Source organism: Dromiciops gliroides, chromosome 1 (genome assembly GCF_019393635.1).
Source record: "Dromiciops gliroides isolate mDroGli1 chromosome 1, mDroGli1.pri, whole genome shotgun sequence".
Classification (NCBI taxonomy): Eukaryota; Metazoa; Chordata; class Mammalia; order Microbiotheria; family Microbiotheriidae; genus Dromiciops; species Dromiciops gliroides.
This window is the reverse complement of record NC_057861.1, coordinates 132,006,467-132,028,649: the sequence shown is the minus strand read 5'-3', so window position 1 is coordinate 132,028,649 and position 22,183 is coordinate 132,006,467. Positions and strand designations below refer to the sequence as shown.

Here is a 22,183-nt window from a genome sequence, read left to right as displayed (position 1 = left end):
GTGAAGACACATGAAGACCTAGCAGAAGTTAAGGAAGAACAATGCACATTCTTATAGCCTTCTTCATCAATGATAAGCTCCAATTTGAAACTGCAAATTAAATACTGGGCTCTGTTTTTTTCACATTTTGAGAACATGGTGTTAACACTTTGAATGTATTCATTTATTTACAGAACATGCCCTACTAAATACTGAGGAATAAACAAGAGATTGATCATCTCTCCAGCCTCTGAAATTATGCCGTCAAACTCAAGACACATGCAAATCCTGCTGCACATAGATTTTCATTGTGTAGTATTGTAGGTACAGATGTAGAAGGTAGAGCAGATTTAAGCCAAATCTGGAGATCCCAGGATGGACTTATGGAATTGATATTTTTTTATTCAATATCTAAACAAACTTACTTTCTTGTGATCTTTCTCCCTAACGTGGAAAGTAGGAAAATTATTATGTTAATGTTATTATTAATATGTATATATACACATTAATGATAAATGTAAGGACAAATTTATTTGACTTTCTCACTTAGTTCCAAGAATTCATAAATTTCCCCCCGAATAGCTCCCTGCAGCAAAGAAAATAGAAAATAGAATCATCACTATTTGGTAAATGACTCCTTCCCCGATTCTTTCTGCTATATCCTAAAACATATTGTGCATTAGATTGTATGGTAGCAAAGACCTTAACCCACAATCAGACATATAGTGTAATCCTACCATCTATACTCTCTAACATCAGAGAGCAGAAGATGCTGAGAGATACAAAACCCTTATGATGCTTGGGTCCCCATGTGCTAAGGAAGAAAATGAGTCTGGTCATCTCTAAGTATACTGCACAAAGACAGAGAAGGAATACAAACTTGGTCTATCCTTATTCTTAGTCCTGTCATCTCACCCTGCCCTCTTTTCTTTAGTCAGCTAAGCCAGATTTAGAGAGATACTAAATGTGAGAATATGTCTGCTTATCCAAAGCAAAGAATGATGAAGTGTTAAGTATTAGGTCATACATTTCCATGCTGTTGAAAGCCCTGTGTCAATAAAGTCTTTGGCCTTCCCAAGGGAAAAAGGCAGTGGTCTCCAGGAAGCCACGGAAATGGAATAACATTAGTGTCATTCTTCACTGAGATTTCATCCACATTTCTGCATGCAAGGATGTGCCCTCCCCTTGAATTGAGATGAATATCTCTTCCTAAGCAGTCTGCCTTTCTGACTAAATATAAAAGGTTAAAGAAGCTGAATGAATAGCGATGACATTCACTTTTTAGAGGCCAAATTCTATTGCAACTATCTTTTTCCACCCCCTCCCACCCGAAACCTCCCAGGCTGACGGAAGACACATAATTCCACACCTGCTGCATTGTTGGACCTTGAACATTTGTCTACATTGAGTCAAAGAGGATGTTCAAAGATAAGCCAGGGTGGGAACCCATTAATAGTCTAATTCAGCAATGGGGGAACAATGATTTTGGAGTAAGGATGGAAAAAAAAATAAATCTTTGCTACATTAAGAAATTTCCTCACATGAAAAATTGCCATGGTTAGAATCATAAAATGTCACATTGCAAAGGAAATTTAGAGATCATTTATTCTAAACCTCCCTTTCTACAGATTAGGAAGTAATTCCCTATTGCATTGTTTATTTACTATGGTGTACATTGTTCAGTAAATTCATTAGTTTTCCTCCCAACCATCTGCTCACCTAATTCATATTTCTGATTCATTAAAGATGACCTTTTCAGAAGGTTTACTCAGAAATAGTTTCATTTTTTAAAGGTTCTTTTAAATTAAGTCTATAAATTACATGAACTCTAAGTCACTTATTAACATTTATCATTATTCAAATGGAATATACCAGGAATTCTTAAATGGGGGCAAAGAAGGGTTACTGAGTTTATTTGATTGAATCCGGCTATGGATGTTTGTCACAGATGTGGGGGTAAAGATATAAGGTCTTTATTTTATATAAAAATTTGAGAGAAAGTATCTTAATGACTTCAATGTGGATATTGTATATGTATCAGATAATTAACTATTCATATTGTTTACATATATAAATATAGCGTTTAGTATATATATACACATACAGAAAACATTTTATAATCAATAGTTTACAAAACTTGCCTATGTTAGAGATAAATATGTTCTTTTGATGCAAGATCTCATATAGTGGAATGAAGCATTTGAAGTCCTGGATTCGAATGCTGTTTCTGCTGCTCACTTCCTTAGAGGCATTGAAATGCATCAAGCATTGGGCTTGGAATGAGGAAAAACTTAGTTCAAATCTGACTTCAAACTCTCTTTGGCTGTGTAAACTTGGGCAATTCATTTAACCACTAACTCAGTTTCCTCATCAAAAAACTGGACTAATAATACCTTTCAAACACCACAGTGTGTGGACCTACGCTCTCTCCTCTTTTCCTTCTCTTATATATGGGGAAAAATGAGATGATATTGTGAAGCCTTTGTAAATCTTAAAGTGCTATATAAATATTAGTTGTCATCACCATTGCCATCATTATCGTCATCATTGCTGATAAGACCTTGAATAAATAACTTCACTTATCATTTCTTACCTCTGAAATAGGTAGTTAGACTAGATTTTGTCTAAGGTCCCTTCGATGTCTCAATGCATGATCCTATTATCATCATGTTAATAATGTACAGTTAGTTTACTATATTGTTATGTTTAGTATCCTGACTTCTCTAGGGGTCACAAAGCTAGTAAATGTCTGAGGCCACATTTGAATTCAGGAAGATGAGTCTTACTGAGTCCAGGACTGGAAATTTATCCACTGCACCACTTAGCTGCCCCATACAAAGGCAAAACCAAGGATTGTTGAAGTATTCAAGTATCCTTATGGTAAAATATAAAATAGAAGTAGTTGGTTTTTCTCTACACTCCCAGCTCTCTCTACCTTGCCTCTCCCAGTGATGTATAGGCTCTAAGGAAAGAGTACTGTACCATATCTGAGATCCTGAGAAGCAGCATGGAGTAATCTACACTGGCCCCAGAGTCAGGAGGATCTAGATTCAAATTCAGTCTCTGACTGGGGGCTAGACTGAGTATATTCAAAGTCACTTAACCTCTTGGTGTCTCAAGCAACTCTCTATGACTAAAACTTGCAAAGTTACAGACCCACTGTTGTGTAGGTCTGACGATATTTTAGCATTAGTAAAGTTTTATTTTATTTCTGTCACTTATGAGAGTTTCCATACTAGATCTGATAATGAGAATTTTCACACATAGATGAAATAGTAGATCTGCAATAAAAAGGAAGAAAAAAGAGAACCCTCTACTACACTCCAACACCCCCCCCAACTTCCAAACCACCCTGCATTTATGGTGCTAGCTTATTCCAAATGAAAAAAAGAGAGAAAGAAAATATTCCCGGATGATATAATCAGTGCAGTGAGCGGACAAGAAACATGCATCAAAGATTCCCTTCACATTCCCTGACTATGGGTCAACAGATAAAATTATGCTTTGATTTCATTTTAGGGACACCTGTAGATCTGCTTTTCATTATGTAGGTTCTCCCCCAACCCCTGACCTCCCATATATGTTAGGCATGTTGATGCTTACAGTCAAAACACAAGAAACACAAAAATGCATTTTCATGAGATTATTTCTGGCATGTGATTCTGAGTTTTGCACTTAACTGCTTTGGGTAATTGTGTCAATTAATTTAACAGGGTTTTAAGTTCCCTAGGGAGATAAATTACACCATTTACATATTAGTATATCTCTCTTGGGCACCTAGCATAGAACTACACACATGCCCTGTGTCCAATAGAGTATAGAAGAGAAGAGAAAAGAGAAAAAATGGAGAGAAGAGGAAAATAGAAGAAAGGAGAGGAGAAAAAAAGAAACAAAGAAGTGAGAAGAAAATAAAAAAGCAGAGATTTAGAAAAAAAGGAGTAAGAAAAGAAAGAAACAAAAAAGAAATATAGAGGAAAAAAGAGAAAGAGACTAGAGAAGGCAGGAGGGAGGGAGGAAGAAAAGGAAGCAAGGAAGGAAGTAAAGAAGAAAGGAAAGAAGCAAAGAAGGAAGGAAGGAGGGATGCTAGGGGGAAGAAAGGAGGAAAGAGGGATGGGGGAGGGAAGAAAGGAAAGAAGGAAGGAAGGTAGGAAAGAAAGAAAGAAAGAAAGAAGGAACAAAGGAAGTATGGAAAGGACAAAATGTCAGTCTATCATAATATCTGTGGATACTATGGCATTACACTGTAATGACTCTGTTCAGCTATCTGGAACACTGATATGAAAAGGTTTATTACCATGATTCAAACACTACATTTATCTTAGATGGCAAATTGTCATTCAAGATCATTTCACTCCCAATTAGAACAATCAAAATAAAAATGATGGAATTTTGCTTAAATCTAATACCAGTCTAAAATCGACAATAAAACTCTAGAGACCACTTTTACTTAAGAAATGTATTAATAAGAAAGAAAAAAATTAACTTTTCATTGGCTTTGCCAAAACCTGGAGGAATATCCAATTTGCTTCATGTTGTTCCAAGTTCATAAAACAATTATCTCTGTTACTTTATTTATTTTGCCTGATAATGCTCATAGGAAGTGTTGACTTTTTATAGACGAAACAAATTGAAACCAGACATACTTCGTATATCCTATGGGGTTCATCTTCTGTTAGACAAATCACTACAGAAAACATCTAATAAGTCAGTATGTTATAGAGCTTTGTTTTTCCAGAGGCCATAAAGTAAAATTAGGCAGCTTCCCTCTTCCACTGCTGAGTATCTCAGCATAGGTCTTTGAAAATTTAAAGGAAAACTCAAAAGAACTTTTTATTTCAAATACTTCAAATGTTGCCTGATATTCCCCTCATTCATCAATATTCTTTCCCTGCTTAGCTGCAACTGCCTTTAATTTCTGGAACTAAAATCAAAACAAACCCTAATGACACAGAACATGGGCTTAAATTTTTGTGTCAATAAAAACCACTGTATAACATAGAGGTTATTTAGATTTGTACTTATCCTCTTCACAGCACAGAAGTCAATGCCAGGCAGTAAATTGGAGCTTTGTAGAATGATTATCACATAATCTCATAGTGGAAAGAGACCTCAGTGGTTATATCTAGTCCAACTCCTACCTGAACTTGAAATCCTTTTAGAACATTCCTGAAACGAATAGTTATCCAAACTCTGCTTCAAGACTTCCAGTAATGAGGAACCAGGATTTCTATTTTTCAAACAGTCAGGAAGTGGATCTTTGCATCAAGCCAAAATATGCCTCCAACTTCCATCCAATGAAACTAGTTCTGCCCTCCTCTGGGGCCAAACAGAATACTGATAATCCCTCTTCAACATGGCTACCCTTCAAATATTTGCATTCATCTGTCATCTTCTCTGACGCCAGATCTTGTCTTCTACAAGCTAAGTATCCTATTTCATTCAACAGAACTTCTTATATAGCATGGTCTCTAATCCAATATGTGGGCCCCCTCCTCTGGATGGGTGCTCTCATATAGTCACTGGAAATACTGTAAAATGAAAGACTTACAGATAAATAGATAGATAGATAGATATACAGACAGATAGATGACTAAAGCATTTATTAATCCTTTACTATGTGCTAGGCATAGTTCTAATATTAGCAATTGTTATTGGGACAATGTACAAAATCAGTACTCTTTGGGCCAGAAAAATTCACATCCTTTCCTCAATCTCCTATTAATAAAACAACCAGGCCAGACAGACCTCCTGTCTTTGCAAATCAGCAGGGTACTGACTTCAGTGAATCTGAAGAGGTTCAAATCTCCTCATGACAGAGACCAAGTAGAAGCAAAACTAGTCAAAATGTCTCCTAGGCTAAGGCTAAACTCTATGAGTCACATTCCAGTGGTACCTTTCACAATGTGAGAACTTTTAAAATGCCAATGAGAATATCTATTTTTAGTGTCTGTGTTGGTAGGCTCTGTTTATTTCTCTGGGAACGTGTAACTTTTATGAGAGGATCCAAGATTTACAGCTCTAAGGGACATTAAAAGGTATCTACTGTGATCCCCACATTTTATAGTTGAGGAAACCAAAAACCCCAAAGGTTAAGAGACTTGTCCAAAGCCACAAAAGTTGTAAGGAACAGAGTGGGATGTGAACTATATTCAGTGTAGCAGTCTTCTATACTAATGGTAAGATTGACAAGCACTACACTTTCCCTTAACAATACATTCCATCTACTGGGGAGTAAAGTCAGTCTTAGACAATTTTGCTACTCTGAAATTATCAGGAACAACCACAGAGTAGCACTTTACATAACATAAGAGGAGGAAAGATTAAACACTCATTTATCACCTAATCTTTGTAGATCTAAATGTTTAGATCAGATACCTTCCTTGAAAGCCAGTGTGGTAATTGGAGCTTTTTTCATCTCTTATTCAGACTATTACCACTGTCTTCTAGTTGTTTTCAGTTTTTCTGGCTCTCCCCTCTTCAAACGTACTTCCCAAACTGCCAACAGTCATCTTCCCAAAGCACAATCGTGTCATTCCTCAGCTAAAGAAACTCCATTTGCCCCCTATTTCATCTATGATAAAATATAAACTCCTTAGCTCAGCATTAAAAGCCTTTCAAAATCTGGTTCAAGCCCACCTTTCCAGGTCAAATAGATATTTATACCTGTCATGCATCTTTCATTTCGACCAAACTAGCCTGTTTGCCATTCCCTGAACTTAGCAGGGCATCTCTTACTTACCTCTTTGCCTTTGTACAGGCTTTCATGTCTGGAATGCACTTGCTCCTCACAGTTGCCTCTTCAAATCCCTAGCTTCCATCAAGGCTCAGTTCATATACCTTCTCTCACAGGAAATCTTTCCTCATTGCTTTTGTTGCTAATATTCTCTTCTGCTGGCTCCTGTATGTAATTATCTGCTTATAGGTTATATGCCTTGAAGGTAGGAGCTCTTTTTCATTTTGTCTTTTGATCTCCAGAGCCTACTACGTGGTAGAAGCTTAATAAATGCATGTTGGATCAGACTGAATTGGCATAAAAATGCTTTGTGGCCATTTTTTTCAAACTGGAAATACAAGGAGCTTTTATTCTCTCAAAGGATGTATGCCATAAACCTCAAGAATAGACAATGAATTTTGCAATGAGGAGAAGTTGATAAGGCTGACATTGAAAACTACTACATTTCTTTCGGGAAAAAAAATCAGTTTTGAAGGAAGCCATGGAAATACCACATGTTTAGTGTAAGAAATTCAAGTTAAAAAAAGGCAATCAATTCTTATAATAGTAATAATATTTCTTTCTTTCTTTCTGATATAATGGCCTCAGCTATCAGAAATGTCACACTTCTTGAACATTCAAGAAATAACATATATCTGAAATACTTCACAAGTTTGAGCATATTAAAAGAAAATATTGGTATGAAAATACTCCTTATCAAATAGAAGTTGATCTCCTTATAAGGCTAAGATTCTAGTATAACTTAAACAACATTCCAATAATGAAAAATCATTTCCTAAAAATGAAGATTTTTGGTAAATACTTAAAAGACATGGATCAATTACATGCTTTAAATGTCACTCTTCTTTATATGTCTAGTTTGCCAAAACAAGTGACATGATATAGTGTATAACTCCCTGCTTTGTAATATCACAAATATTAAAAAATATTTGTCTTAATAATGAGAAAAATATTTACAGGGATATGATAACTCCCCCCATTTGTTGAATATTATCACCCTAATGTGATTCTAATCAGATTCACATTTGCATCTCTACATCTACATTCAACATCTGTTCACATCTCATTCCGCATCCTTCAAATTCTACTTTAGTAGAAAATGAAAATTTATGCTAATGATGAAAGTATGCAACCCTCACATAGCCCATGAATGTATACTAAGCTGTGAAGGAACTTAGAGTCACTATGAGAATAAAGAATAATTTTAGGATGGAGATGGTATAAAAAGAGAGAATGAAAGGAAGTCTTAATTTAATAAAGGAAATTGTGTCCATAACATCTGCATTTTAGTATTTGTGTTGGTATGTGTGTGTGTGTATATATATATATGTGTGTGTGTGTGTGTGTATGGTATATATATGTACATATATGTGATATATATGTGTGCGAATTTATAATTATAAATGTACACACAACACACACACACATATATGTGATGGACTATCATACCACAAAACAGATTTACAAATATACTGTCAAATATCTGTTTAAATAAAGCTTGTCATCTTATACTGATCTATCACTTGAGTAATGATGTCAGAAAAGGAAATGAGGCTAATTCTTTTTTTTTTTGAGGCTAGTTCTAATTCACTCTTAGTGACTACCGCTGTTTTTCTGAGGCAATAATATATTTCAGAATTTTTCTGGGCTTTTATGTGACATTCATCTTTTCTTTAAACATGCTCCTTCCTGTTGTAGACCAGCACTTTTGTCCATTTCCAGTACTCTGCTGTCTCTCATTTCTTATAATTTCTCAAAAAATTAGATGGTGGTGCTATGATCACTTCTAACTTTCATTATTCCAGGATGTAATTTTTCTGAAAATGAGACTTGAAACAATTTCAAGTACTTAGTCCTTTCTTTACTATTGCCTCAGTTAAATCTAGTATCCATTGTGACAACCATATTTGATCTATTTTTACTAATTGGAAACTTATTTTCCTTAATTGAAAACAATAAAAATAATCTTCCTAATACAGAACTCTGATCAAATCAGTCCCCATTGCACTGCCTCCCCAAATAAAGTGTAAAGTCTTATCTTGATATTGATATGCAAAACCCTCCAAAACCTTAGGACAACAAAACTCTCCAGCCTTCTTTTGCACTCAAAATCACAAAAGTCAAGATCTAGAAGAGGTGCAAAGGCAATGTAGTCCAGTCTGTACCTTAAAATATATTGCTTTACATTACACACACAGAGAGAAAAATGCCCATCCAGCCTGTGTTCAAAGAATCCCTTGTCCTCAGCTAGTTCATTCCACCAACAAATTTAATGAAGTCTACAAACCTTTGACTTATCAAACCTGAACCACATTTTTCAATTCACATTTACCTTTTGCTATCACAACATCACAGATTCTCACTTTTTTTTTTTTAAGTGAAGCAATTGGGGTTAAGCGACTTGCCCAGGGTCATACAGCTAGTAAGTGTTAAGTGTCTGAGGCCGGATTTAAACTCAGGTCCTCCTGAATCCAGGGCTGGTGCTCTATCCACTGCGCCACTTAGCTGCCCCTGATTCTCACATTTTAAAAGGACCACAGAAGTTACCCAGCTCAACCACACTTCCTGAGCTCAAATTAACACAGATCTCCACAAATAAATAAAAGCATAGTTGACTTATTTTGGAGAGTCCTGTCAAGTACTTCATGGAATTTCTCTACTTCACTATCTTATGCAATAGATGTTGATGCAAAAACTACAATTACCTTCTTGATCAGCATTTTGTTCCAGTTCAATAATGAGCAATGAAAAGCAAAAATCAACCATCGACAGTTATTTATGAAGCTCATACTATGGGCCAGGTACTATATTAAGTACTGGGCATACACAGAGACAGAATATGATTTCTACTTGCAAGGTGTTTACATCCTAGTGGGGGTGAAGACAAAAGTGAATACAAATGATATATGTATAGTTATGATATATACATATATATGTGTTGCTAAATTAATAAATGCACAAACATACAAAGGAATTAAATATGAGGTGGTTTGGGAGGAAGAGCACAAAATGTTGGGGGGGGGGGGTTGAATCAGGAAAGATTTCACTCAAATGATCATCTTAGGGAATGAGAGGAATTCTATTACATTCCAGGAATTGGGGATGGTCAAGCCAAGTTTGCTATGTTTCAGTTGGATTTGACTTTAGGGTATAACCTACATTACCAGTTCATTGTTTGTTTGTTTTTTTCTCCCAAAGGAACAACTGCTACTAAAAAAACCTCATCATTGTAGTATTTCTTCATGGTTGTTGTTCAGTCATTTCAGCCATCTCTGATTCTTCCAGACACCATTTGGGAAATGAATAGAAAAACAAAGGAAGTGGTTCCCAGAGAGCATGCATTCATTTCTAGGTGTGAAGTAGGGAATTGACCCCACTGTTTTTTATTATTAAAATATGCTCACTCTTTGATGACTAGAAGCCTAAATGCAGTCAGCATTCTACTAATTGGCTCAACATATCATCTTACTCAAACATTCTTTCACATTGTGTCCATGTGAGACCATTGCCTAAAATTAGTTTGTGTGTTGTGTGTGAGGAAAACACCACAAACACAGACAAAATGCTCTTTCTACTAGAGAGTTACTCCAAAAACAGCTTAAAATAAAGGGGGTCATGTTATTGGTTTTGCTTATTTGAGGGTGGAATGGTATGATAGAAGTAACTTGATAATAAAACATCCCAAACTACAATAAATGCATTTCTCTTACCATTTTATATTCTTTCCAACCTCTTTGAAAGTCTAGACTCCCATCTTCACGATGTTGTATTACTGTCCAACCTCCACCTGTAAGCTCCATATTGCAAAATACCTAAAAAAAATGGGTGAATAATGAAACACTGGAATCATATTGGTATTCACAGAAGATGAAAGAAAAATTAAATGGAAATTTTTGGTAGTAGTGAAATTCAGCTAGGTTGGGTCTCAAAAACAAAAGCCACAAGACTGAAGTACAAGATTTGCTAGTCACTTGCTTTATGATGCTTGGCAAGTCATCTTATTTCCTTGAGCTTCAGTTTTCTCATTTATAACATGAATGTGTTAGATAAAATAATCTCAGAGCTATTTTTTAGCTCCAAGTTATGGAATACTATGGATTGATTTGCTTTTCTTATTGACCAAATTAGATCTGATCAACTTCACAGGATATTTAACATCAAAACTGATCAAAATAAGCCTGAAAGTCATAAACATGAGAGTATGACATAAGAAAAAATGAATGTAATATCATTGGATTTTTAGAGATGGAAGGGACCTTAGACATCACTTAATTCAACTCCATTTTACGGATGAAAAAACTGAGTCCCCAAAATATTAAGCAACTTGCCCAAGCTCACACAGTACAGATCAGAAGATGATTAGAACTCAAGTCTTCTGATTGCAAATTCATTATTCTTTGTAGTATACCATTCTGCTCATCTTAATCTATAATTTGTATGTATGTATGTATGTATATATATGTATGTGTGTATATGAATGTGCATATAGGTATACATGCCTATGTACACATATACACACTACATGTACACACACACATATATAAACATATATATGCATGTATATATACATACAAAAGTATAAAAAACTTTTCCTCGATTAAAGTTTTTAAATATTACACTAGCATAAGTCAAAATATAATAGTTGTTCTGTTCCATCAAACACCATTAGTAACCAAATTTGGCACACTGGGTGACTTTTATTCCCAAATGGAAGAGGGAGGAATATGACCTGTTATGGTCTTTTTGACAGGGTCACACTTTCTTTCCTATGTGGAAAAGCTCTTTTAACCTTCCACACACTTGTGTGTACTTCAATTGTTCTAAAGGCCGCAGTATTTATTCATAAGCTGATGTATTTCCCCCCAGAGTCCTAGAGAGAAGGAAAACATATGTAGCACATCATGGTCTTTGGAGAGCAATCTCTGTTTTCAGAGCAGTGTGCATACAGTCGCTGGATAATTCAAGACTGTCTATGGGGATGATAATTCCCTGGCATGGCTGAATCAGCAAATTACAGGAACATTTCTGTGGCTGGCTAAAGGTGTGGCTGTGAAGCAACAGCAGTAGTTGGTGTGGACACACAGCACACAAAAGTTTCAATTCAGGGAAAAACCTCAAACTGTCCCCTAAGGCAATGAGCTGGGACCAAAAGAGGGGCAGGGCCCTCAAGCAGTAGTCATAGTTCTCATCCAAAACACAGGACTGCCAATGTATTTACTGAGAAAGGGACTATTGATTTCTAGACCCATATAATGTTAAAGCTGGAAGGCACTTTGGAGTTCATCTAGTCTAACCTTTTTATTCTATAGGTAAAGGAATTAAAAATATATATACATATACATATATATATATACATACACATACATACACATACACATACACATATACATACATACATACATATATATATGTGTGTGTGTATATATATATATATATATATATATATATATATATCAAAGGGCAGCTAGTTGGCATATGAGATAGAACCCTGTACTTGGAATCAGGAAGACTCATCTTCATGAGTTCAAATCTAGCCTTAAACACTTATTAGCTGCAGGACCCTGGACAAGTCACTTAACCCTGTTTGTCTCACTCCTCATCTGTAAAATGAGCTGGAGAAGGAAATGGCAAACCACTCCAGAATCTTTTCCAAGAGAATCCCAAATGATGTCACAAAGAGTGGGACATGACTGAAAAAGAACAAACAGCAAAGAAAATAGAGACTAGATTTAGAGCCATGAAGAGCTAGGTTCAGATCTCACCTCTGTTATTTATTGATTTGTCTATGTAACCCCAGAGAAGTCCTCTGTGCTTCAGATTCCTCATTGGAAAATGAGGATGTGGGACTAGGTGGTTTTTAAAGTCCCTTCTAGCTCTGAATCTATGATCTTATGAGGGTCAAAGAGGTGACAACTTGCCCAAAATCACAGGGCAAAGTAGTGACAAAATGAGGGTAGAACCCCCCGCCAAGTTCACTCTGCTTTATGTAACCTATGTTTTAGGAAAACTGGAATATTATGCTATTCCCTGATCATAATCTACACTGTCTGTCCCATACCCAAATTACTGTTGTAAATATGCAGTCACTTGGCCTCATTGATCACAGACCTGGATTGATGACAAATATCTTAGTTTCACTGTGGATTTGAAGTTTCATATCAAGAACTTCTTTAAAAATGCAGAGGACCAAATGGGAATCTCTGGTTTTGTGCTTAACTTTTTAAATAACTGAAAACTCAAGGATAGATTCCTATTTCAAAAAGATATAATTTTTCTAAAAATAAATATGGAGGTGGGTGCAATTGGAGGCTGCCAATGCATCTGTGTTTGAAATTCAGTCCCTTGTTGGATTAATGAGCATCGTTGCCCACATTACTGTTAGAATAATGTGCACTATTGCACTTTATTTATGTGAGAGCAAAAGCTAGACCCTTTTAGCCATTATGGCCCTATAACTTTATGTTATAAGCAAGTTAGTCTACTTTACCTCTCTAACAAGTATTGAACTTTTCTATTTTAACATCTTTGTTCACACCATTGCCTCCATTTTGACTCCTCTCTCTTTCCATAGTCTCCACCTATCTAAATTCTTCTCGCCCCTCAGAGACCTTTTCAAGAACTGCCTCTACAATAAAATTTTCACTGATCACTGTGACTAGGAATTTTGTGTTCCTTCTCTGGACTCTAATAACCATTTTCTTATATTACTTATATACCATTTATTTCATATTTTCTTCTACTGCTTGGTACATAGTAAGCACTCAATAAAAGATTTTCATTAATTTATTCTACTATTATTATATAGTGCATGTCTTAGTTACTCCCATTTAATTGTAAATTCTTTGGGGGCAGTGACCATTTCTTACTTTTTTTTGCATGCCATAAAGTACTTTGCAGATAGAAAGTACTTAATAAATGTTTTTGAATAAATTAAAATGAACCAATAATACACAAATACAATTTTCCTTGCTTCCTTCCTTCCTTCCTTCCTTCCTTCCTTCCTTCCTTCCTTCCTTCCTTCCTTCCTTCCTTCCTTCCTTCCTTTCTTTCTTTCTTTCTTTCTTTCTTTCTTTCTTTCTTTCTTTCTTTCTTTCTTTCTTTCTTTCTTTCTTCCTTTCTTTCTTTCTTTCTGTCTGTCTGTCTGTCTGTCTTCAGGGAAATGAGGGTTAAGTGACTTGCCCAGGGTCACACAACTAGTGAGTGTCAAGTGTCTGAGGCCAGATTTGAACTCAGGTCCTCCTGAATCCAGGGCCAGTGCTTTATCCACTGCACCACCTAGCTGCCCCCACAAATACAATTTCAATGACTAAAGCTTTTGCTTCATTGGGATAGGATTACTGACCATCTTATATCTATAGTTTATCTGTATATGTCATGTTTCCTTGAACATTCTTGTTTTTTTAATAATTTTAAGCCACTTAACCTATGACAATAAATGCCTTCTTATACATTTTAAATATAAACAAAATATGTCATGAGGAGAGATGATTTCTCCCACCAGCTGTGATTGATTTAATCACAGAAACCAAGAAACAAACACATAACAAAGCCTAGAAGATATTAAAGATGGTAGTGTTTTAAATGAAATGTTAACCTGGTCTTATGCCTTGTTACCTCTTTACAAAGTATGAAGGATGATGAAATTACAGGGACAATTTGACTGACGATTGGCTCCAAATCTGGAGGTCTTTTAAAATCCAATCTTGGTGGCAGCTACGTGGTGCAGTGGTTAAAGCACTGGCCCTGGATTCAGGAGGACCTGAGTTCAAATCTGACCTCAGACACTTGACACTTACTTATCTGTGTGATCCTGGGAAAGTCACTTAACCTTCATTGCCCTACAAAAAAAAATCCAATCTTGCCACCTTTGAAGACTGGCCAGAAGAGGCTTCAAGGAGTATGGCCTCTTACAGCAAGAAGAGAGCTGACTAAGGCTTTAAGAAGGAAGTAGCCCTGGAAGTCTAGAGTAGAGCAGCCAATAAAAATAGGCCTAGGAACCAAAAGTGAGCCATTTGCCCAGTACAGTTGCTACCCCAGGGGAGCAATATATAGTTATCACCAAAAATGAAAAGATAGTAGCGTCCTACAGTACTAGAAACATGAGTTACTTTGGTCTTATGTTTTCCCTATGTATGTTTCTCACTGCCCAATCTTCCCACCAATTTTGTGCCATCTTAGGGATTCTTTTTGCTTTGAGATAATTGTCTTTATTGGACAACTATTAAAGGTAAGTGCATTATTTCACTTAAGGTGAATCAAACCAACCACAGAGTTCAAGTGCAAGTGTGACTACAGATTGGGAGGCAAAACCCAAAGAAGATTCCACAGTTAATTAATATCTTTTAGTACATGAAAAATATGCTTATGTTAATATAGAATGATATTTAACTTTCCAAGATTAGCACTGTGATGGGTTTAACTTACACATTCTTAAAATTTGCAATGTGATTGACCTACTTGCTATATGTGTATGTTATATAATGAATTTATTGAATTTATTATGCACTAGTTATGTGCATACCACAGATAAGTGGTATAGAAAATAGAATCAAAGGGGCAGCTAGGTGGCACAGTGGATAAAGCACTGGCCCTGGATTCAGGAGGACCTGAGTTCAAGTCCAGCCTCAGACACTTGACACTTACTAGCTGTGTGACCCTGGGCAAGTCACTTAACCCTAATTGCCCCACAAAAAAAAAAAAGAAAATAGAATCAAAAGATTTTAGAAGACTAGAATATCAATACAATTTGGCATGGATGTTAAAGTGGTATTTGGGCTGAACCCTTTAATCAGTGGAACCACATAGTATGAAGGAATGTTAGCAGACATCTAATCCAAACCATGCCTTATCAAAAATGTCTCCTACCATAACTCGTAGAAATAGTTATCTAACGTCCATTTGAAGACTTTCACTAAATATGAGTCCAATCCACCTGAGTCTTTATAGCATCTCCCCATTTGTCCTAGTTCTTCCCTCTGAGGTCAAGCACAATAAATCTAATCTACATCAACTCTTCAAACCCCTGACAACCACTTTCTTAAACTGTACCACAAGTATATCCTAGAGTATTCCCCTTTTCTTTGGGCTATATACTCCTAGTTATGTCAACCTCTCTTCCTAGCATGAGCCTAAGGTCATGAAAGCACCCCCACCAACTTCTCATGTTCATCAACACCCTTCCTTAAATGTTGAACCCAGAATTGAGTCCCATATTTCAGATGTGTCATGAAAGGAGCAAAATATAGTGGGAGGGGGCAGCTAGGTAGAGCAGTGGATAAAACACCAGCCCTGGATTCAGGAGGACCTGAGTTCAAATCTGGCCTCAGTCACTTGACACTAGCTTTGTGATCCTGGGCAAGTCACTTAACCCTCATTGCCCTGTCACCCCGCCAAAAATATAGTGGGAGGATAACCTGACTTCTCCTGATTTTTTTTCCAGTATGAGATTTCATTAGCCTTTTGGTTGTCATAGTACCATGTTGATTCTTTTTTTTCCCATGTTGATTCTTAGTGAATTTAAGATTTACCAAAATCTCTGACTTTGCAGATGGGTAGAATTTATTTGATGGAAGTGAAAGTGGCACACTATGAGCAAATGTGCATAGAAAAGAATAAGAAGTGTCTGGGGGCAGTGAATTTAGTCTCCTTAAATAAAGGGCTCATGGAGGGGAATAGTTTGAGAAAATGTGGGAATGATGCCAAGAAGACATCAATTTAAGTGGGCCCTTGAATCTCAGTACAAGGAGTTTGGACTTTATCCTGTAGGCAATTAGGAGTCACAATAAGTTATTGGACAGATAATAACATGATTAAAATAGCATTTTAGGAAGATTAATCTGGAGGCAGGGTACAAGACAGAAGGGAGATAGGAGAAACTTAGGTCAAGGAGGCTGATGAGGAAGTTCTTGTAATAATTCAGGCAAGAAGTCATGAGAATGAAGACAAGGGCAATAGTAGTAAAAATGAAAAGAAAGGGACAAATATGAGATTTAAATGACAGAAATCAACAGGATTGGATGCTGACTAGATAATGATGGTAAAATAAAGGTAAATATAGGGATGGTCTCACAGTATCGAGCCTAAGTAAGCAGGAAAATTGATAGAAATAGGAAAATAATCATGATGAAAGAGATGATCAAGTTTCATTTGGATGTGTTGACTTTGAGGTGAAAACAGAACTTTCAAATGCAAATGTCTAGTAGGGTGTTAAAGATACACAATTAGGCTAGAGATTTGTAGGTATAGGGTTGAATTCTAGAGTTGAAAAGTCATATCAAAAAGGCCTTAGAGTCTGATCCATACAAAACAGACACACATACACAGAATCATAATTAGAACATACTTTAAAAGTGATGATCTAGATTTGCCTATAAACCCCCAGTGGAAAGAAGACAAATTCTCAATGGAAATAAAAGAAATAGGTAGGGAAAAACAGGATAGTGTAGAATCAGAGAAGTCAAAAGAGAGAAAGGCTGATGATAACAAATGCTATAGACAAGTCAATAAGGAAGCCCGCTTGTTATACTTTAGGCAAGTATTTCTTAATTGATTCTGGCATACATGGTGGGATTATTGATTTTGGTGAGAACTGCTTCAGAAGTTTGTTAGGAGGAAAGCCAGTAGTTTAAGGAAGTTTTAAATGTCAACCAACTAGCATTAAGTAAGTGCCTTCTATGCACCAGGATCTATACTGTTAGGTATACAAAAAAAATGTCAAAAAGAAAATGAACCTTTCCCCGCAAAAATAGCTCTGAAGAAGCTCAAAGTCTAATGGGGAATACAATATGCAAATAACTACATACAAACAAGCTACATATAGGATATATTGGGAGTATTCTCAGAGGCAAGGCACCAGCATTAAGGAGGACTGGGAAAGGCTTCCTACAAAAAGTAAAGAAAATGGATAGAACATGCAAATCATTCATTTGAGAAGTTTGTGAAAGGAAGAAAAGAAAGTAAATGGTAGTTAGTGGGGCCAGCAAGATCTTTCTAGACAATGGAAATCTGGCTACACTCCTGTCATCTAGCTGATATTTCTTTCCCTTCCACATTTTACTGTGGGTTGACTTTTTTCCAGCATGAGTTTAGGTTTTCCATGCCTTTTCAACCTTCTATCTTGGAGACTTGGTGATTTCTACATACTTTGCTAAACTCTGCTTTAAAAGCAGTGAGGGAAGGTAGCTACTTATTTCCTGAGTGAAAGAGTTAATAACTCTGTCTACAAGTGATTCTTGCCTGGACTGGGTGGAATAAATTGCATCGTGATGTTATTGTTTAATAACTGGTGGCCATGTTTCCTTAGGTTCAAAGAATCAGAGAATCATGGAATTTAAAAGCTGGAAGGGACATGAAAGATCATCTATTCCATAACCTGGATTTTACTGAATGTTCTTTTTTTGGTCATTCAGAAATAGAAGAGCAAAGCTTTTTTGGGCAGCATTTGTAGCAGCTTGTAAAATAGAAAAAACAAACTCTTACGAGATCCATCTTAGGTATAAGGCATCCGTAGGATTATAGGATTATAAACCTGCAAGAAAACCTAGTCCAACCCCTTCATTTTACAGATTTTATAGTCAATTCCAATTTTAGTTCTAGATGGTAGATGCTATCATACGGATGAGGAAATTGAAGCCGAGAGACTTCAGTTGCCCAAGGTCACACAGCTAATAAATAGCAGAGCTACGATGAGGTCACTGAGCTTCAGAGAGGTTAATCATTTGTCTAAGGCATCACAACTAGTTAATAGCCAAGAGCAGATCTGACCCAAGTGTCCCAATTCCCAGGACATTCTTCTTTTCACTGTATCATAGCTTACTCTATTGAATGCTAACACATTTTGTTGATACCCTTTTGACAAAAGTGATTTACCCTTCCTTTTTTTTTTTTTTTTTTTAGGGCAATGGGGTTAAGTGAATTGCCCAGGGTCACACAACTAGTAAGTGTCAAGTGTCTGAGGTCGGATTTGAACTCAGGCTGGTGCTTTATCCACTGCACCACCTAGCTGCCTCCCACCCTTCCTTTTTATTTAGGCGTTGGATGATCCTGAGGGACTGGACTCACTTCTCCCCACTCAGTACAGTTTCCAGTCTTTTATGGTTCCCTCTCCCTTCAACCCAAGAGCTCCTGTGTATGACGATAGGGATGCATTTATTAAGCACTAACTATGTGCCCAAGCACTATGTTAAGTGTTGGAGATATAAAGGCAGAAACACAGTAGCTGCCCTCAAAGAGCTCACATTCAAATGGATCATAGAATAACTCAGGAAAAAAAGTCAAGAAGAATATTAATATTGCTAAAATTTGAACCACAGCTAACCTTAGGAGCCCTTCCATCCTTAACTGAATGAACTTGAGGACATTAGCAAATCTTTCCTGGGATGCACAAAACCACCTTTCTTAGATTTTTAAGTTAATTTAAATGATATGTATACTCTATATGTAGTTTTCCTTTAAGATATGCTGTATTCCAGCTTTATGTTTATCACCACAAATCCCAGGCTATAAATTCTAATTCTATACAAACATATTTTTCATTCATATAGGTGCTTTAGAATGTTTTAGAAATTGGTTTGGGTGTCCAGTCTGTGGGGTTCTTAGAAGCTCATCTTCAGATTATTTTGAAAGATTAATTCTATTCCTAGTGTTTCTTAGTTATTTAACTGAGCAGATTCTGACTGTCTCTCTGTTTCTCTCTTTATTTCTGTCTCTCCTTCTGTGGGTCTCTGTCTCGGTGTCTTTCTCTCTTTCAATGTAAAATGAAGAATTTATTATTAGATAGCTTCTATGGTCTAGCATCTATGTGATTCTAATACTAACTGCTTCTCTAGGAAAAGGTCCAGGAAATGGTAATGAGTTAAAGATACTTACTTGGTTTCTGAAATATTCATCGCCTTAGAATTTATTTAGAAAGATGATTTTATAATGGCTTCCCCCAACTTTTCTGTTCGGACTAGGAAGAAGAAAGAAGCCTCAAGACATGCGATTGAGAGCAAGACCTAGCAAATAAGACATTTCCTCTGGACCTTAGTGAGATTCACCAAAGGCCATTCCAGACAAAATTATTAGTGAAGATCTTAGTTAGGGTAATCACCTACTTAGAGATTTAATATCTAGAGGGGATAGGCAAAATCAACACTTGTAAGTAGATTTGCAATAAGGTCAGAAGTACAGACTTTTCCAAGTATCTAAGAGTCAAAATAGCTTGAGGCCATACACTGCCAAAGCTGCTTTAAGTAGCTGCTTGAAACCCAGAGCAATTTTGTAATAAGCAGTCACAGGGATTTCTGACTCTGAATGAAAAGAGACAGGATTAGATTTTAAGTAGGCTAGTGTTACACCACCAGTTTAGCTGAAAGGAAAGGGGAAAGGGGAAAGGGGAAAGGGGAAAGGGGAGAGGCGAAGGGGGAAGGGGAAAGGGGAAAGGAGAAAGGGGGAAGGGGAAAGGGGAAAGGAGAAAGGGGGAAGGGGGAAGGGGGAGGGGAGGGGAGGGGAGGGAAGCAATTTGTTAACAAAAGTAACCAAGGAGGAGACTCTGATTGGGGCTTTGGTTTTAGGTTTGCATGATTTTGATATTTCATTAAATCTGCATCTTTTGTACAAGACATTTTTGGATAAAGCGTGTTCATTTTTATTTTGCAGATATTTTAATAAAGGTATTTATAGGCAGTGCAGTTTCATGAAAAAGTTCTGGATTTGGAGTTAAAGAGCTCAGGTTCGAAATCCATCTCTATTACTTAATAATGATGACAATTTTAAGAATACTGACACCATTTTCATATATATAATGAGCAAAGAGTTTGACTTGAATAGTACCTTATAATCAGACTGGACTTTAATGTTTTCCTTATATTTTTTCTGGATCTTTTATATAGAATTTTCCATTGAGTTCTGGTCATTTTGTTGCAAATACCTGAAAGTTGGTCAAATGTCTATTTTTTTTCTTCATTCAGGATTATACTCAACTTTGCTGGATACGTTATTCTTGGATGCAACCCCAGCTCTTTTGCCCTTCAAAACATAATATTCTAAGACCTATGGTCTTTTAGAGTAGAAGCTCTTACATCTTGTGACATCCTGACTGTATTTCTGCAGTATTTTTTTTTTCTCGTCGCTTGCAATATTTTCTCCTTAATCTGGGAGTTTTGGAAGTTGGCTATGACATTCCTGTAAGTTTTCCCCCTTGGGATCTCTCTTTTAGGTGGTTAACATTTTTTCTATTTCTACTTTACCCTCTTGTTCTAGAACTTAAGGGCAATTTTCCTTAATAACTTCTCAGAATGTTGTATCTATTACTTACTATCTGTATGATGTTGGGCACATCATGTAATTTCCTAGGCCATCAGTGTCTTCACCTTTTAATGTAGGGTTTTGTATAGGATGACTCTTCAATTCTTTTCTAGTATTAAAAAAATGTCTATGGAGTATCTTTACAATTAGAGTCTATGAAAAGACTTGAATCGTAGATCTTATCTACTTAGGGAAGCAAACTATTTTTAAAAAGTATAAAAATACTTTGGTTTAGAAATATTGAAAATCAAATCAATAAATATGTGTGAATTACTCACAATGCTAGGCACTGTACTTAGTGTGGTAAAGCAAATGAAGTTCTGAATGTGGAGTTGCAGAATTTTAATTTAAATCCTGGCTCTCTGATTTTTTTTCTCCCTATGTAGCTTCCATCAGTTTACAAAACTTCTCTCAATCTTGATTTTGCCATTTGTATAATGGAAGAATTGGACTTGATGGTCACTCCAGTTCTCATGTTTTGATTCAAAAAGCCTGTTTCTGTGAGATTTTCATGTTTTGACCTTAGTTTTATGATCAGCTCTAGAGTTTAAATTGGAATGGAACTGTAGGTCTCCCAATTTTTTTTTTTAACTGATAAAAAAAGAAGGTATTTGACTATATAGCAAAAGCCACATTGCTGTTTCTGGTGAGAAAAAAAAAGTGAATCTTTGGTTAACGGATGAGGAAAAGTTCAGGGGGAAAATGGTGGGTTTTGTTGGCAGGAAGATTTGAGACATAAAAAGACTTAAAAGGCTCATTTGCCAGCATTGTGTGGTTTGCACTCTCTGGCATGATCCCTACTGGTGAACGGAGAACCTGTTACATTAGGTATGCTGTTGAGTTTATTGAAAATCTGACTCTGACTTAACTCTATCCAGGAAAAGATTGAACTGGCTCATATCCCAGGCAAGGTCAAAGCTTTCAACCATTAAACACCTTTTAACATAATATGGGGGTTGAAATTCAAACAATAAAAATGAAATTTGATTCACCTCATTTTCATGCCTTTATGCTTTTCTCTAGGAGATGGAATAATGAATATTAGGGATACTAATTGTTTTTCCATAGCTTCAGAATGAAAAGATTTAACATCTCAGTTAGATCCCTCTTCCAAGAATTAGAAGAATTATTAGTTCTAAAATATTTTTGAATAATAAGAAAAAGTAGAGTATTGGGGACAGTTGG

The 22,183-nt window shown here is 36.2% G+C and overlaps 1 protein-coding gene across 1 annotated transcript in view; it reads right to left on the bottom strand.

Moving 5' to 3' along the window:
• The window catches only part of ANGPT1 (angiopoietin 1), a 328,587-nt gene that overhangs the window by 62,496 nt on the left and 243,908 nt on the right, over positions 1 to 22,183 (bottom strand). Inside the window, exon 6 of the mRNA XM_043979816.1 lies at positions 10,423 to 10,524. Within this exon, the coding sequence (XP_043835751.1) occupies positions 10,423 to 10,524 (102 nt within the window). The remainder of the gene's footprint in view (positions 1 to 10,422; positions 10,525 to 22,183) is intronic.